The sequence below is a fragment of the Carassius carassius genome, chromosome 17 (genome assembly GCF_963082965.1).
Source record: "Carassius carassius chromosome 17, fCarCar2.1, whole genome shotgun sequence".
Lineage (NCBI taxonomy): Eukaryota > Metazoa > Chordata > Actinopteri > Cypriniformes > Cyprinidae > Carassius > Carassius carassius.
The window spans coordinates 1,308,012-1,325,433 of NC_081771.1; the positions used below are offsets into that span (position 1 = coordinate 1,308,012).

The 17,422-nt window shown below is 36.8% G+C and overlaps 1 protein-coding gene across 5 annotated transcripts in view; it reads left to right on the forward strand.

The window, feature by feature from the left end:
- The window catches only part of tox2 (TOX high mobility group box family member 2), a 112,829-nt gene that overhangs the window by 53,882 nt on the left and 41,525 nt on the right, over nt 1–17,422 (forward strand). For all 5 annotated transcript variants that reach the window (XM_059570360.1, XM_059570361.1, XM_059570363.1 and 2 more), the window contains one exon: nt 1,690–1,749. In XM_059570360.1, the coding sequence (XP_059426343.1) occupies nt 1,690–1,749 (60 nt within the window). The remainder of the gene's footprint in view (nt 1–1,689; nt 1,750–17,422) is intronic.

Sequence of the window (17,422 nt, forward strand, 5' to 3'; positions counted from 1 at the left end):
TATGAATCCGATACTGTATGTTAACTGATATATTGTGCATTAGCAGCTATCTGCTTTTCTGAGCGTCTGTTGAATTTCTAGTATCGTATTGATTCCTGTGGTTTTAGCAAGCACCGCACAGACGCGCCTCTTGTTTTGGGTTGTTTGTCTGATATTTGTTGTGTTAATATGTCTGTTGCTTGGCTGTTTCCAATAAGGTTTTGTCTGAAGAGTGATTATGAAGCAATTAAGACATAACTATAAAGAAACGATTAGCAAGTTAATTGAGCCCTTTCTATTTCTTCAGTCATAATAAGAAGAAAGGCTTCCTCTGCGTTCCTCAGATTAGCCGTTCGATGATGTGTTTTTATATTGTACGTCAGGATTTGTTAATAAAATGTTTTCTGTCTCGTCTCTTATGTTTGACAGCGGTCAGAGCTCATAAGAGAGAGGCTCTGTGCAGTTCTGACAGTGTTTGGTTGCTGCTCGTCCTGCTCTTGCATTTAAAGCTGAAGTTATGAGTAATTTCGTTCAGAATCGTGAAGGCAGGAGCGACGTGTTTGTGCTCAACCTTTCAGTCCGAGGACACGCGCTGCAGGGCAATTGTGGTCGGTTTTCAAATTCTCTCTTTCGAGCTGTCATATCCTTCCTTTCGCACGGCTCCATCATTTCAGACCCAGGACGGTTTTTCTGTCTCGTTTTGACCTGTTCAGCAGCAAAAGTTGTTTGCAAATGAAATATCAGAATGTGTTTGACTTTTTGCACTGTGCTAATATGACAGTGTGATCTCCAGTTGTGCAATGCATTATTAATTTGATAATAAATGCAATTAAACTAATTAAAACCCTTAATTCTCAAGGTTTTTGAGAAATTTGAAAATATATAGCATAAATGCACTGTAAAAAGTGATTTTACCTGATTTAACCCTTTCAAAAATTACGATATTATATTTTATTATTTATTTATTTTTGCTCTAAGATAATGTTTTTAGGTTGAAATAGGTTAGGTTTTTTATTTATTTAAATATTAACTTTTTTATCAAATGGTATAATAATGTTTTATGATGTGAAAGCCCAAAACCAATATCAGTATTATTAATGTTTACATGGTCAAAAACCAATATGATGGCCTTTGCCTTCCTTTATAGGCAGCGTTCAGATTTAAGCTCCAGTTTAAAGTTTAAACATATTCAGTATTCAGTATTAAAGTGGGATTTTAATAAAAGAATATATGATATGATAAAAATATATTTTATAAGGAGATTAATAATGCAAGATTGATATAATGTAAATATAATAATACAATTATAGTATATGTAATATTTTTATAAAGTATATTATTATTATTATTATTATTAATATTATATAAAATGCAATTTTTTTATGTTATGAAACAAAAATGAGTTTGTTATGTCATCATATTGATTTCTGTAGGTTTGGCAAACACCATATCCAATATGAGTCCAATATGATGGCTGATATTTTGCTTTCTTATAAAGTTAGTGTTCACATCAAAGCTTCAAAACAGTATTCAGTAGAAATGTTTCAATGCATGCAGGGCTGCTTTAGAGTTAAACCAGAAGAAGTTAATGTTTTTGATGGAATTGTTCTTTCCCTTTTTCCACGTTCTGTCTGATATGTAAATCATCTTCCTTTATCTCGGCTGTCTGACCAATCAAACTTTAATCTTCTTCTCTCCATCTGTCCGCAGTTTGATGGTGACAACATGTACATGAGTGAGAACAACCAAGAGTTCCTCTCCCCGAGTCAGGTAAGATCCAAACCTGAAAGAAAGCCTGGCTTTACAGCGTTTCGTTCATTTGAATCTTTTCCAATGTTTAGTTACATTTCTGATTTTCATGTGGCTTAGAGCTCAACATTTTTCTGAAATGCATGATCTGAAATTTATTATGAGACCAGGAGCAATCATCAAACTAGTCTAATGATGTGTTTTTCATGAATATTAAAATCATGAATGTATTGTGCATATGTTCAGTATATCATTCAGTCATAGTTCTTATAGAGGATGAAACTAGGAGAAACTAGAAGAAGATGTGAAAAACGTCCTGTTCTCTCACTCTTTCACTCTTTTTGTCTTGACTTGTTTATTCTGAGACTCATATTTGACATCTGTCTGTGAATCTACTCCGCTTGAACACACGCACACACACACACACACACACACACACACACACACACACACACACACACACACACACACACACACACACACACACACACAATCAAATTAAATAAGTTAATTTAAACTTGGAAATAAACTTTTGCATTTTGAGAAACAAAAATATGATAAAATTATAAATATTGTAAGGATTTATAAGTAAAATATATATTTTATATTTATAAATAATAAAAGATTTTGCATTATGTGAATAATCAAATGTACTGTCAAGTAAATAAGTTCATACCTAAAAAAGAAAAATATTAATATTATAGAAATATAAACACTGTAGGGTTTTATTAGTAAAACTATATTCAATAAATTAGAAATATAAAATACAAAAAAATACAAACATGAAAATCATTTTTGCATTATTTCTACGTAACTAATCAAATGTAATGGAAAAAAGTTTTAGGATTTTGTGAAATATACATATTGCAAAAAATGTTTTAGAAAGGTTTTATAAGTAAAAAATGTTAAAATATATAAATATTAACATTGTAAGGTTTTATGAGTACAGTATATAAATATTAAATGATTCTGCATTTTTCCTATGCGACTGATCAGATGTAAATAAATGAGTCATTGATCATGTGACTCAGATATTATTCAGATATAAAGTTGTTCTTTACAGCTTCTCCGATCATGTTGGAGAACATGATGATCAGGTTTTGTTCATTAATCTGACATCATAATTCATAATGTGCGCAGTGTTCGTGTAGCAGAGGCTGGACATTCCGGCTGTTTGATCTTTTTCATTCGCTGTTACTTTGTATCGGATTCTATTTGAAAAGCCTCCATTGAAGATGAATGCCATGGAAACGGTTCTGATCGCGGTCCGTCACACACTCGTAGGGTCTCAGATCAGGCGCCGCGTTCTACCCAGGAGTCTGAGCTGTCCTCCTGCGACCTTTGACCTCGTCTGATTGTAGGGGAGAGATTGTCTCCACTTGGCCCCTAACGAGCCCTCTGTGTGTTCAGGGTCACGGAGGATCGCCACGGTAACCGTCGCTAACAAAAGAGCTTGGAGTCCGCCGAGGGTTGACCTCCAGCCGACTCGGGCGATCGATGGCAGCCTCAACAAGAGAGAGAGAGAGAGAGAGAGAGAGAGAGAGAGAGAGAGAGAGAGTAGAAAGCCGAATGGAGCTGAGAAAGAGAGAGACAGACATATATAGCAAGAGAATTGATTACTGAGAAAAACATCAATGCTGATTCCGTTTGCTTGGCGTTTTGGTGAACGTCCATCACTTTCTCATGGCCTATTGCAATGCAAATCATCTCTCGTTTATGTACTGTTACACATGCATCCTAATATAATATTTAATAATTTTCATTTTATAGATGAAATTGATGCTTTTATTAATCAAGTATGCGTTAAAATGATCCAAAGTGACAGGAAAGACATGTATAATGTTACAAATGTTTTCTATTTCGCATAAGTGTTGTTTTTTCAACTTTCTGTTTATCTGTGAAACCTGGAAAATTACAATTTTTTTCGATTGCTCTGCACATGTGACTCCAGTTGTGCTCACTGTCGTTTAGCAATCGAAAAAAACTGTAAATGCATCCCAGTTTCCACAAAAATATAAAGCAGCACGACTGTGTTCAACATTGATAATAATCAGAAATGTTTCTGGAACAGTAAACCATCATATTAGAATGATTTCTGATGATCGTGTGACACTGAAGACTGGAGGAATGATGCTGAAAATACAGCGGAGCATCACAGAAATAAATTACAGTACTCACATAGTTATTCACAGCTGTAAATTATAATTTATATATATATATATATATATGGATTATAACAGCATACTGGTATGGAATAACATGAGGGTAAATATGAGAGTAAATAACAACAGATGTGTGTGTGTGTGTGTGTGTGTGTGTGTGTGTGTGTGTGTGTGTGTGTGTGTGTGTGTGTGTGTGTGTGTGTGTGTGTGTGTGTTGTGTGTGTGTGTGTGTGTGTGTGTAAACTATGGCTCTGAACGTGATCTTATTCTGAAAACACAGCATCTGATTAGCATGCTAAACCGTCCTCCACCACTGTGTCAATTTACTCCTCCTTTATCAGCTGAGGTTCATCTGGATGTGATAGCACAGCGTAAATGTTAGTCTTTGCATTTTCATTCTTGGCTGAAGAAAGTCGTTTGGAAATGTCTCTAATGGACTCTGTGTTTGAGTATGCAGAAGACGTTGCGGTCAAGATTATAATCTCAGAATTAGAGTAACAAGGTTTTATTGATTGCTTCCCGGAGCTTCGGTTGCCAAGTAGGCCTGTGATTAGAGAAAGCAGGCATGTGAGAGGAACGACAGAGAAAACTCTTCCAGAGCAGCGTTTGGCTGTGGGTCTGAGACGTCAGAAGAGAGAGATTCTGCTGCTGAAGGGTGACGAGGAATCCAGGACTGAGAGAGTTTACACACACTGATCCAAAACTCAGCTGTCAGGGCAAAGATTAAATTTAGGACTGGTTCCAGGATTAATGAGGAGGGACACAGGAATGCTTTGGAGCACAGGTTTAAGTTTGGTCTTTTTTAAAGAAGACACTTGGCAGAGTATTTGCTAGAAATTTATAATTATGAAAAATGCACAGAAATACTATAAAAAAAAGTAAAGAATATACAAATATATATACATTTTTTTTTTTTACGATATGGAAATCAAATAAATCTAAGCATGCTGAGTTCCAAATCTGGAGACGATATTGCAAAAAAATAGCTTTTAGTTAGACTTTATGTGGGTGCATTACTAAATCTTTCCACTAGATGAAATTTGCTTCCCATTCATTTCTAATGCGGTCATTTTCGACCATGACGAGTACAAGTGTGACTATTTTTTTACTTTTTTCATTTTTGTTCACATAGCAAGTGCCAAAACCTCTACTAAGTTTTGTACAATGCTGAAAATTCTTAAAAAAAAATAATAAATAAATAAAATAAATAATAATAATAAATATTTATATATATATATATATATAATTATTTAATAATAAATGTGAATAAAATATTAAAATATAAATAAATATATTTTAAAAATATAAATATATAAAAAAAAAACATATCAATAATTATTTAAAAAAATGATCAAACAGCACCAGAGGCAGGAGAAGCATGGTTAAGTTTTCTATATAGAGAGATGATGTGTGATAAGTGTGTTTTCTGTGACTGGCTGTGATTGGGGATCTGTTGTCATTGGCTTGTTTTCACTGATTAAAGCATCTTTGTGCTGACTGTAAACTCACGCCGTATGTTGTGTGTGTGTGTGTGCGCGCTGCTCTCCCTGCTGGTCCGAATTACGGCTGAGTACATTACTATGATTTACAACTTCCTCCTGCTGTTTAGATTGAAAAGAAAGTGAGGGAGTGAGCGCCGGCCCGTCGCCCTGCCCCCTCGCCCCGCTACCAACACACATCTTTTGTAAAATGAAAACAAAGCGTGAGCCTGCCAAAATATTTCTATAGTCGATTGCTGAGCAAGCAGAGAGTCAGTCAGAAGACAAAGGCTGAGAGAGATCGCTGGACGGCTAGATCTGATGCCACAGCAAAACTCACATTCTCTCACAAACCGGCCTGAGTGTCTCTGATCGCCGGGTGAATCTCATTAAACCCAAAACAACATGTGCAGCTCAGCTTTCACCATGCAATTTAGATTTTGCATAAAGACAATGAAGCCAGGTTTAGAATCATTAAGATTTTTTTGCATTGCGTGCCATTATTTTCATGACAAATGTACCCTCAAACTCTCATTAGTGAAATGCACTATTAGTTGCATTTGGCTTTTTGTTATGCATCAGAACAGATCAGCAATCCATTTTTGGGTATTAGTCCACTAGCTATATGCAGAGTGGTAATATTTATTGTAATGCTTTTATATTTTAAAGTAAAATTCATTTTGCAAGCACAAACCTAATGAGATTCACAGCAGAGTATCAAGGGCATAATTTACTCAAAAGTAACATCTGGATGCATTTCAGTGAGGGAAAATGTGCTCAGTTATCATGGAAATAATATTATGATGCAAAAAGGCTCAACATAGGTTTAATTTTCTTTATGCAAAATGTGATTTCTTATTTCTTTCTTCTGATTTTGGAGCTGAATCATGAGCTGGCCGTGTGTTTTCATGAGTTTTGTCCCCATCAGTCTTTGGCTGTTTGGAATATTTCACTGACACTGAACTGTTAACAAATGCAGCTGAGTGTTTATTCGATTCGCTTATGTTACCAATAGTTTATAGTCTTTTATATGACTTTAAGAATCATGTGTATATACAGTAAAAGTGTATCACCTCCTGCTGCATTGCTTGTGTTTAAAGCAGACAGATAAACATTTCCTCAGCAGCTCATATCTTGTGTGCTCGTCTTCCACTACGTTTTTATATATTCATTTAATTATATCATTATATCATGTTATATAAGACACAGAACAAACTCAAGCTGCTCAAGGAAGCATCACTGTCTGTCATCAACCTCAAGGATTTCATGAAACCTCATAGATCTTAGTCTTTGCATGAGATTTTTCATTGCATTTTTATTTAAATGTCATCAACATCACAGCACAGAATGCTATTAAATAAGACTAAATTAAATAAAATAAAAATAAAAAGTAATGTCTGTCAGCATGCATGAGGAAATCTGACAGGAGAAGGAGGCTATGTTGAGTTTCATGTATATCGTGTAGGTCTGTGTCACTGCATACTGTATATTGTTGAATACTCATTTATCAGAGTTTTTTTCCATGTATAACATGCACGTCTCAGTACAGTGAGCTTTCACTGTTTGATCAGGCTTAAATTTAGTGGAAACTAAGTTTCATATTGATGCTGAATGCAGATTGTGATGATTCACTCCAGCGTCTGATATTTATAAGATAAAGTCAAGTCAAGTCACCTTTATTTATATAGCGCTTTAAACAAAATACATTGCGTCAAAGCAACTGAACAACATTCATTAGGAAAACAGTGTGTCAATAATGCAAAATGATATCTGATATAAATGACACCATCTGGTCTGGATACGTACTGGATCCGGGTGACTGCAGTGACCCTCTGATCTGGACACAGACTGGATCTGGTGGCTACGGTGACCTCGGAATAAGAGAGAAACAGACTAATATTAGCGTAGATGCCATTCTTCTAATGATGTAGCAAGTACATCGGGTGTTTTGGGAAGTGTTCCCAGTTCCGGTTTAGCTAATTAATGCAGCCTAAAAATCCTTTGAAGGATTTGGATATTAAAAGCATATTAGTATGTTATGTGTATGCCAGGTTAAAGAGATGGGTCTTTAATCTAGATTTAAACTGCAAGAGTGTGTCTGCCTCCCGAACAATGTTAGGTACGTTATTCCAGAGTTTAGGCGCCAAATAGGAAAAGGATCTGCCGCCCGCATATATATAAACAAAACAGAATTGCTGATACTTTAACTAATATTAAAATGAAAACAGAAACTCTAAAATCCATAATATTAACAATCGCTGTAGTAGTATTTGATGTGATTAACAATTAACAATTTCTTAAAAACTCGTCATGAACCCAATTACAAAATACTGTAAAAGCTGTAAAATTGTGTAATATTATTGAAATTTAAAATACCAGTTTTCTATTGTAATACATGTTAAAATGTAATTTATTCCTGTGATGCAACGCTGAATTTTCAGCATCATTTCGCCATTCTTTCGTGTAACATGATCCCTAAGAAGAAATAAAAATATAAAAATAAAATTCAAAATATAATAACAATAACTCATACTAGGAGGTCAGCTCAGTAGACAATTTGATTAGCAATTAACAATCCCTTATAAACTCTTCATGAACCCAGTTTCTGCAGAGATCACACATCATATGAACTTATGTGATGTAAGACTCATAAAAACACATCACGTCTGACATTTGCTGTGAATATCTTGCTGACGTCACGCAGCATCTTCGCAGCATCTTCGTCTCACGTCTGTGTCTGTGACCTGAGTGTTCATCGTTAGTTTGATTCCCCTCCGCTCTCGTTCTGTCTCTAACGTTCACGTTGTGTTTCTCTTCCAGTCCAGTGTGCAGTAATAATGACCTCAGATTTCCCAGAATTCTCATAATGCTCAAATGGACTTTGTCGTTCCCCTTTTCTTGTTGATTGAATCATCTTACTATTTATAGCTGTTTTATGAAAGACACAGAATGAACACCTGAGAAGAGCATGATGGGAAAATGAGGACGGTTTTTAATAGAGTTAACTTGTTGGATTAACTGTGTGATATGCTGGAAATACTTAGTAACAGATATATGTTTTAAAAATAAGTTGTTAAGGCTGCATTTAATTGTTCAAACATACAGTAAAATTGTGAAATATTATTACAATTTACAATAACTGTTTACTATGTGAATATAAGTTCAAATATAATTTATTTCTGTGATGTGCAGCTGTATTTTCAGCATTATTACTCTACTCTTCAGTGTCACATGATCTTCAGAAATCATGAAAATATGATGATTTGCTGCTCGAGAAACTTTTCTGATTATCATCAATGTTGAAAACAATTGTGCTGCACAATGTGGAAACTGTGATGCATTTTATCTTTCAGGGTTCACAGATGAATAGAAATGTATTTATTCTCACTTTTGATCAATGTGATGCATCTTTGCAGAATAAAAAGATTAATTTCTTTTAAAAAACAAGACCCACATCTTTTAAGTATATTTTCACATTTTCAAATGTGCACAATTTAAATGATTTTTTTTACAAGTATATATTACACAACTTGCTTTCAAATGATTTCAGCAGAACAAATATTAACTATAATCTGAAAATCTGAAACAAATTGTATACTGAAATGTCTGCATATGTCATATATGGCATGAAAATTGCACATTTCCACAGACTTTTATTGAAACACTGAATCATGCACGATTGCTGATCCACATGCACATCTGAAAGAAAATAAGACATGCAAATTGTCATGACAACACCACTTATTGCTCATATTGCTTGTCTTATTTTTTTTGCATTGACGCAAGATTTTACAAAACTCTGCAGAGAACCAAAAGTCTATGCAGTATTTTTATTTCCCCCACTATGATTCCCAGTTCTATAACACGCCTCTTTTGCTCTGATATGATATTGTTGAGAATGGTGTGTGTTCATGCATATGCATATGGAGGATGTCGACAGCGAGAAAAAGTGCTATTTTATTCTTTACCAGACGTTTCCTTCAAGTGCTATTGAACTGTAGAAAACCGACTGGGTCGAACTGGGCTGATGAGAATGTAAAGATTCTGGATATTTCAGACTGTAAATTGGCGCTTGAGCATATGGTGTTTGAGTGAACACATTGAAGGTTAAATGTTTCGCCTCGTCCACATGCTCTCAGAATAATGTAGACTGGAGCAGATGGTATGTAGGCTGCACATTCACTTTATTTATGGGTGAATACGACTGTGTGTTTGTGACTGTTGCAATTAGGTTTCATTTAGCCGGATATTTATTAATTATCTTTTGCTGCAGATGTCCATAATCCAATCCACTGTTTGAAAAGGTGCTGCTTTATACCTGCCTGTCTAAATGAGCACATATAGAAATATAAATAAAGCTCGTAATGACTGGATCGTTAAGTTTTCTAAAGGCAAACCATGCAAAACATGCTTTTCATATTGCTGTTTGGTTGCTAGAGTGTGCTGGATGATTGACAGGACGTTGCTAGGGAGCTGGTTTTTGCAGTCTTGATTGATTGATTATTATTAGGGATACTTGTATTTGAGAGAATGTTGCATTTTTAGAATTAGTAAAGGATGCATTTATATTACTTAGTTCATTAATAATTCACATGGGTGGTTTCTTTCTGTCTCAAGTGAAAAGACTTGGCAAACATGGCTAAATATTACAAGCTCATTCTATTATTAGAATTAGTAATGCATGCATTTATATTTATTAATTAATTAAGGTGCTTTCTTCCCATCTCAAGTGAGATGATTTTTGCAATACTTGATTTACAAGCTTAACTACAGCTAAACCCTTAACTGCAAGTTAATCCCAGTACATTTTGCATTTTTAGAACTAAAATGCATGCATTTGTGCATTGATTAATTCATGAATAATTCATTATTTACTAGGGTGATTTCTTCCTCTCTCTAGAGAAAAGTCTACATCGATGATTGTTTGGGATACTTGACTAAACAAACACTGTTAACTGTAACAAGCTTAATGCTTTTTCTTCCTGTTTCAAATGTCTATAGATAGAATTTATTTACTTATTTGCTTATTTTTTTTGCATTTATTTATTTTGACTTGGCAAGCACTACGAACTATTGCAAGTTTAACCCTTAATCCTTAAAGATCATTTAGCATTTTTGGAATAGGTAATGCATGCATTTGTATGTATTCACTCAATATTTGTTTCAGTTATGAATGGTTTTCACCTTTACCTACGTCCCCAAAAGGAGATTTTGTCATTTTATCTCACTTCTGGGAATGATTGTCCACACACACACACACACACACACACACACACACACACAGATGCTCTTTCTCTCTGTGTCTGGTTTTCGGGTAATTTATGATGGTGCTGCTGTCCGTCAGCCAAATAAAAACAGATGATGCTCCAAAAACATCGTCTTTGATAAACCCACCCATCCACACACACACACACACACACACACACACACACACACACACACACACACACACACACATACACAGTGAATGGGAATCAGATAAATGTCTTTCTTTGTCTGTCGTTCGTTGGGTTTGTGGGGGATGTGTTTTAGGTTAGATCACTCAGGCATCCATCACCGCATATCGCTGGAGGTCTATAGAAAAATACTTATTAGAAAAATCTGTCATTATGCTTTTAAACACACGAGCACATCACATATGCCTCGCCAAACAAGAAACTTTCAGAGTTTTATTATTTTCACTTGAGTAAGTATTCCTCCCAGACATTTTACTAATTCAGAAATATTATTTTGCGTAACAGGTGAGGCTGTGCAGCTTATTTTAGTTTTAATAAATGCGAATATTAATATAGCATTCAAAGCACTCCATCACTGTCATGAAGAGAGAAGTTTGCTTCTTTCAACTACGGTATATTCCCTTTTAAGTGCATCATTTTTATGCATGTTCAAGTTTCAAGTTCAAGTTCAAGTTTCAGTTTTATTGTCATATGCATGTTCGTACAGAGTACCACAGCAATGAAATACAATGTGCCTTAGCATGCATTTCAAGCCCACAGATGCATGATTTTCACTTGCTGGACAAGAAAACTGGTAAAAACAAACAAACAAACAAAAAAATACACAGAAGGAGCTAGATAAACCAATATGCTGTTGAGTTTTGCACATACAGATATGCTTCAGAACATGTAAAACTGTAGTTGTGGAAATAATGGTCTTAATAAGCCAGATTGAAATAGATTTATGTCTGAATGACATCTGTTGTGTTAAGACTGAAGCTTGCGCGCTCATATGGTTGGATTTCTAATCAGCCCTACATCATACAATGGCTTTAAATTGATGCCAGATAGAGTTGGATGCCTTCCCAAAATGAGAAAAATTCTCTTCTCTTTTCATTATTCCATCGTTTACACAAACTAGCCGTTCATCTGTTTATGAAATCAGAAGGCGTTGGGTTTGTGCACGTTTGCATATTATCAGATGCACAAATGTGACTCGACTTTCCAGCTGCCTCCTCGACAAACCACCACCAAATGTTTCGAGCGGCACGTCGTAAATATTCCCGGGAATTTGATAGCGTTCGTTTCAAAGCGGCGTCCCCTCTTCAGTTAATGAAAGCAACAAATTGAAACCCTCAAACTCAATGCAAACGCCGTCTTGCATCCAAATTGAGTTCTAATATCCTTGAAAATTGGACGGAGAGATTGAGGAGGAGCAGCAAAATGAAAAAAGAGGCAAACAAAAAGGAGAAAAAAAAACATTTGTCTTATTACCAACTGCCTTGCGATGAAGCTTTGAAAAGCAGCTTCTAAATGTGTAATACATATAATCACGTCCTGAAGTGTGGCGGATGAATTATGTATTTTTCCGAATCATTCGACATGGCACAACCTTGAGATTTACATTTTATCGTCAAGGACGTTCTGCTACTTTTGACAAACGTCCCGTCCCTTCCTGGTTTCCCCACAAAACACTCACTGAATCCATTGTAAGCATTTATCCTTAAAATCAGCATGACGTGGACGGATTTGATGAACGTGGCCTTTCATGAGCGGGAGATGTGTGATGAATCAGCCGTCGCTCCGCAGTGCTGAATGGAGCTTCAGCTAATGGACTTTCAACTTCAGATCTCAACACATTACACATTTACAATCATGCATCTGCTCAACCCGATGTTCCTTACAGAAATCTACTACAGTACCAAGTCTAAAACACCAGGATAGTCCATGTGGAAGCCTACTGAACTTTTTGAAGTGTATGAATGTGGTTGACTTAGAAAAAAAGTTCCAGAAAGTATTACCATGGTATTTTTGACCTGTACCATGTTATTGATGTGATATTTTGGCCATATATTGTGGTATTATTGTAGTATTTTAGATGCATATCATAAGATTCCCTATTTCTGACATGTACAGTGGTATTACTGTGGTGTTTTGGGGCATTTTACCACGGTACTACTATTTCTGAAGATGGAGTTTTGAACATGAATATTGGTATTACCATGGATCAATCAACTTCTGGGTCAAATCCTGACTGATAGCAACCCATTCTTTCATAATCACTTCTTGGAGTTTGTCAGAATTAGTGGGTTTTTGTTTGTCCACCCGCCTCTTGAGGATTGACCACAAGTTCTCAATGGGATTAAGATCTGGGGAGTTTCCAGGCCATGGACCCAAAATTTCAACATTCTGGTCCCCGAGCCACTTAGTTATCACTTTTGCCTTATGGCATGGTGCTCCATCGTGCTGGAAAATGCATTGTTCTTCACCAAACTGTTGTTGGATTGTTGGAAGAAGTTGCTGTTGGAGGGTTTTGGTACCATTCTTTATTCATGGCTGTGTTTTTGGGCAGAATTGTGAGTGAGCCCACTCCCTTGGATGGGAAGCAACCCCACACATGAATGGTGTCAGGATGCTTTACTGTTGGCATGACACAGGACTGATGGTAGCGCTCACCTTTTTTTCTCCGGACAAGCCTTTTCCAGATGCCCCAAACAATCGGAAAGGGGCTTCATCGGAGAATATGACTTTGCCCCAGTCCTCAGCAGTCCATTCACTATACTTTCTGCAGAAGATCAATCTGTCCCTGATGTTTTTTTTGGAGAGAAGTGGCTTCTTTGCTGCCCTTCTTGACATCAGGCCATCTTCCAGAAGTCTTGGCCTCACTGTGCGTGCTGATGCGCTCACACCTGCCTGCTTCCATTCCTCAGCAAGCTCTGCACTGGTGGCACTCCGATCCCGCAGCTGAATCCTCTTTAGGAGACGATCCTGGCGCTTGCTGGACTTTCTTGAATGCCCTGAAGCCTTCTTTACAAGAATTGAACCTCTTTCCTTGAAGTTCTTGATGATCCTATAAATTGTTGATTTAGGTGCAATCTTAGTAGCTACAATATCCTTGCCTGTGAAGCCATTTTTATGCAACGCAATGATGGCTGCAAGCGTTTCTTTGCAGGTCACCATGGTTAACATGGAAGAACAATGATTTCAAGCATCACCCTCCTTTTAACATGTCAAGTCTGCCATTCTAACCCAATCAGCCTGACATAATGATCTCCAGCCTTGTGCTCGTCAACATTCTCACCTGAGTTAACAAGACGATTACTGAAATGATCTCAGCAGGTCCTTTAATGACAGCAATGAAATGCAGTGGAAAGGTTTTTTTGGGATTAAGTTAATTTTAATGGCAAAGAAGGACTATGCAATTCATCTGATCACTCTTCATAACTTTCTGGAGTATATGCAAATTGCTATTATAAAAACTTAAGCAGCAACTTTTCCAATTTCCAATATTTATGTAATTCTCAAAACTTTTGGCCACGACTGTAGTTAGTACAAGTTACTACCATACTATTTTGAACAAAAATTGTTTTTTTTTTAATGTGTACTAATTTATCATATGTTTATTTTGGACATATTCCAAGTATTGCATGGCATCACCGTGGTAGTTTGGGCATTTACCATAATGGTATTATATTGTTATTTTTGGCTTACACCGAAATGTGGTAGTTTGGACATTTACCATGGTATTTTTCATGTGTACTATAGTATTACAGTGGTTTTATGGACATTTATATAGTATTACAGTAGTATTTTGGACGTGCAACATGGTGTTACTGTGGTATTGGATCTGTATTTTGGTAGCACCATCATGTTTTTGCATATGGACCTTGAAGAAAATAGCACCACAGTATGTTTTTGTAAGGTTTAGTGCAGTAAATATGACAGTATTACCATCGGGAGTGATGGGTTTTGTCGTGAGGTGTTATTTAATCCTCCAGCTTTGAATCTCCAGCGCTGTATCTGCTGACGCTGGAGCGTATCTGCCGAGCTTCATCTCTTCTCACATTTAAAGAGGTGAATGTGTAATTTGTACTGGAGGAGAATTCTCTTGAGGACCCAACGACTCTCTTCACACAATAGCCGCTCGCCCCCCTGTTTACAACACACAATTTAGTTTCCTTCCAACAATTATGAGGGAAACTGAATCTCAGGAAATGTTCATTTTCACATCCGTTAGAGCGGACAATAACAGGGGAGGCCCCAGAGTCTACAAAGACATCGGTCTTCAAAGGCCTGCAGAACTATATGGAAGATTAATATCCAGCCGCCGCAGCGCGACCATGTGTCCGAGCGAATCACATCAACTGAAAGACGAATATCTCAGCTGTGTCTTCATCTAAACATGAGGACAATTCTTCAGTCTCATTGTTCTCCTCAAAAAAAGAGCAGAGCTACTGTGCTCAAAAACGTCACTTTTGGAGAAATCCGATGCTTACAGTACTCGAAACGTGAACTAAATTAACCCTCTAAAGCCTGAAATCTGAAATAATAGTATTTTAGACATGAACCATGTAGAGTGTGGTATTCCCGTGGTATTTCTGACCTTTACCATGGTATTAATGTGATATTTTGGGCATTTACCATGGTGTTACTACTTTCGATGTGTACAACTTTTGTGTGTACCATAGTATTAGGGATGTATACCATGCATACCATGGTATTTTGGACATACACAATGTATAGTGTGGTATTTTGGGCATTTACCATGGTACTAATACAGTACGTTGTACTTATACCATGAATACCATTGTATTACCATGGTAATTTGGACATTCGCCATGGTATTTTAATGTGTACTATGGCATTACTGTGGTATTTAGTGGAAACTGGAAAAACTGGTAAAAATGCATATTAATATCAGTCAAGACTCTATATCTGCAATAATATGTCTTAGTAAAACGAGATTGTAATGATCCAAACATAATCCAATGCAGTGATTGAGAGCTGAAGAAATCAAGGCTCCTCAGAAGATGTGAGATGTTCTGGAGGCTTGTGAAGATCATTCCTCCGCTGAGGAACTGTGAAAGTAAAGTTTCTGGAAACAAACGCTCCTCAAAAGATCCTGAGGATCAGATTTGAGACTCTAAAACATGATTGATGGAGAATCAAGTAAAGCTGAGCTGCTTCAGTCCAGTAAGAGTTCATCTGGAGATATTACTGACCTTATTCCTACCTTTCCTTGGTCACAATCAGACAGGATTTGACACCAGAAGCTCGAACTGAAGCTGGACGCTTGTACAATTACACTAATAGAGCTTTGACTGATAAAAAAGGGCATGCAGTACAACCCGAATTCCGGAAAAGTTGTGACGTTTTTTAAATTTTAATAAAATGAAAACTAAAGGAATTTCAAATCACATGAGCCAATATTTTATTCACAATAGAACATAGATAACGTAGCAAATGTTTAAACTGAGAAATTTTACACTTTTATCCACTTAATTAGCTCATTTAAAATTTAATGCCTGCTACAGGTCTCAAAAAAGTTGGCACGGGGGCAACAAATGGCTAAAAAAGCAAGCAGTTTTGAAAAGATTCAGCTGGGAGAACATCTAGTGATTAATTAAGTTAATTGATATCAGGTCTGTAACATGATTAGCTATAAAAGCTTTGTCTTAGAGAAGCAGAGTCTCTCAGAAGTAAAGATGGGCAGAGGCTCTCCAATCTGTGAAAGACTGCGTAAAAAAATTGTGGAAAACTTTAAAAACAATGTTCCTCAACGTCAAATTGCAAAGGCTTTGCAAATCTCATCATCTACAGTCATAACATCATCAAAAGATTCAGAGAAACTGGAGAAATCTCTGTGCGTAAGGGACAAGGCCGGAGACCTTTATTGGATGCCCGTGGTCTTCAGGCTCTCAGACGACACTGCATCACTCATCGGCATGATTGTGTCAATGACATTACTAAATGGGCCCAGGAATACTTTCAGAAACCACTGTCGGTAAACACAATCCGCCGTGCCATCAGCAGATGCCAACTAAAGCTCTATCATGCAAAAAGGAAGCCATATGTGAACATGGTCCAGAAGCGCCGTCATGTCCTGTGGGCCAAGGCTCATTTAAAATGGACTATTTCAAAGTGGAATAGTGTTTTATGGTCAGACGAGTCCAAATTTGACATTCTTGTTGGAAATCACGGACGCCATGTCCTCCGGGCTAAAGAGGAGGGAGACCTTCCAGCATGTTATCAGCGTTCAGTTCAAAAGCCAGCATCTCTGATGGTATGGGGGTGCATAAGTGCATACGCTATGGGCAGCTTGCATGTTTTGGAAGGCTCTGTGAATGCTGAAAGGTATATAAAGGTTTTAGAGCAACATATGCTTCCCTCCAAACAACGTCTATTTCAGGGAAGGCCTTGTTTATTTCAGCAGGACAATGCAAAACCACATACTGCAGCTATAACAACAGCATGGCTTCGTCGTAGAAGAGTCCGGGTGCTAACCTGGCCTGCCTGCAGTCCAGATCTTTCACCTATAGAGAACATTTGGCGCATCATTAAACGAAAAATACGTCAAAGACGACCACGAACTCTTCAGCAGCTGGAAATCTATATAAGGCAAGAATGGGACCAAATTCCAACAGCAAAACTCCAGCAACTCATAGCCTCAATGCCCAGACGTCTTCAAACTGTTTTGAAAAGAAAAGGAGATGCTACACCATGGTAAACATGCCCCGTCCCAACTATTTTGAGACCTGTAGCAGAAATCAAAATTGAAATGAGCTCATTTTGTGCATAAAATTGTAAACTTTCTCAGTTTAAACATTTGCTATGTTAT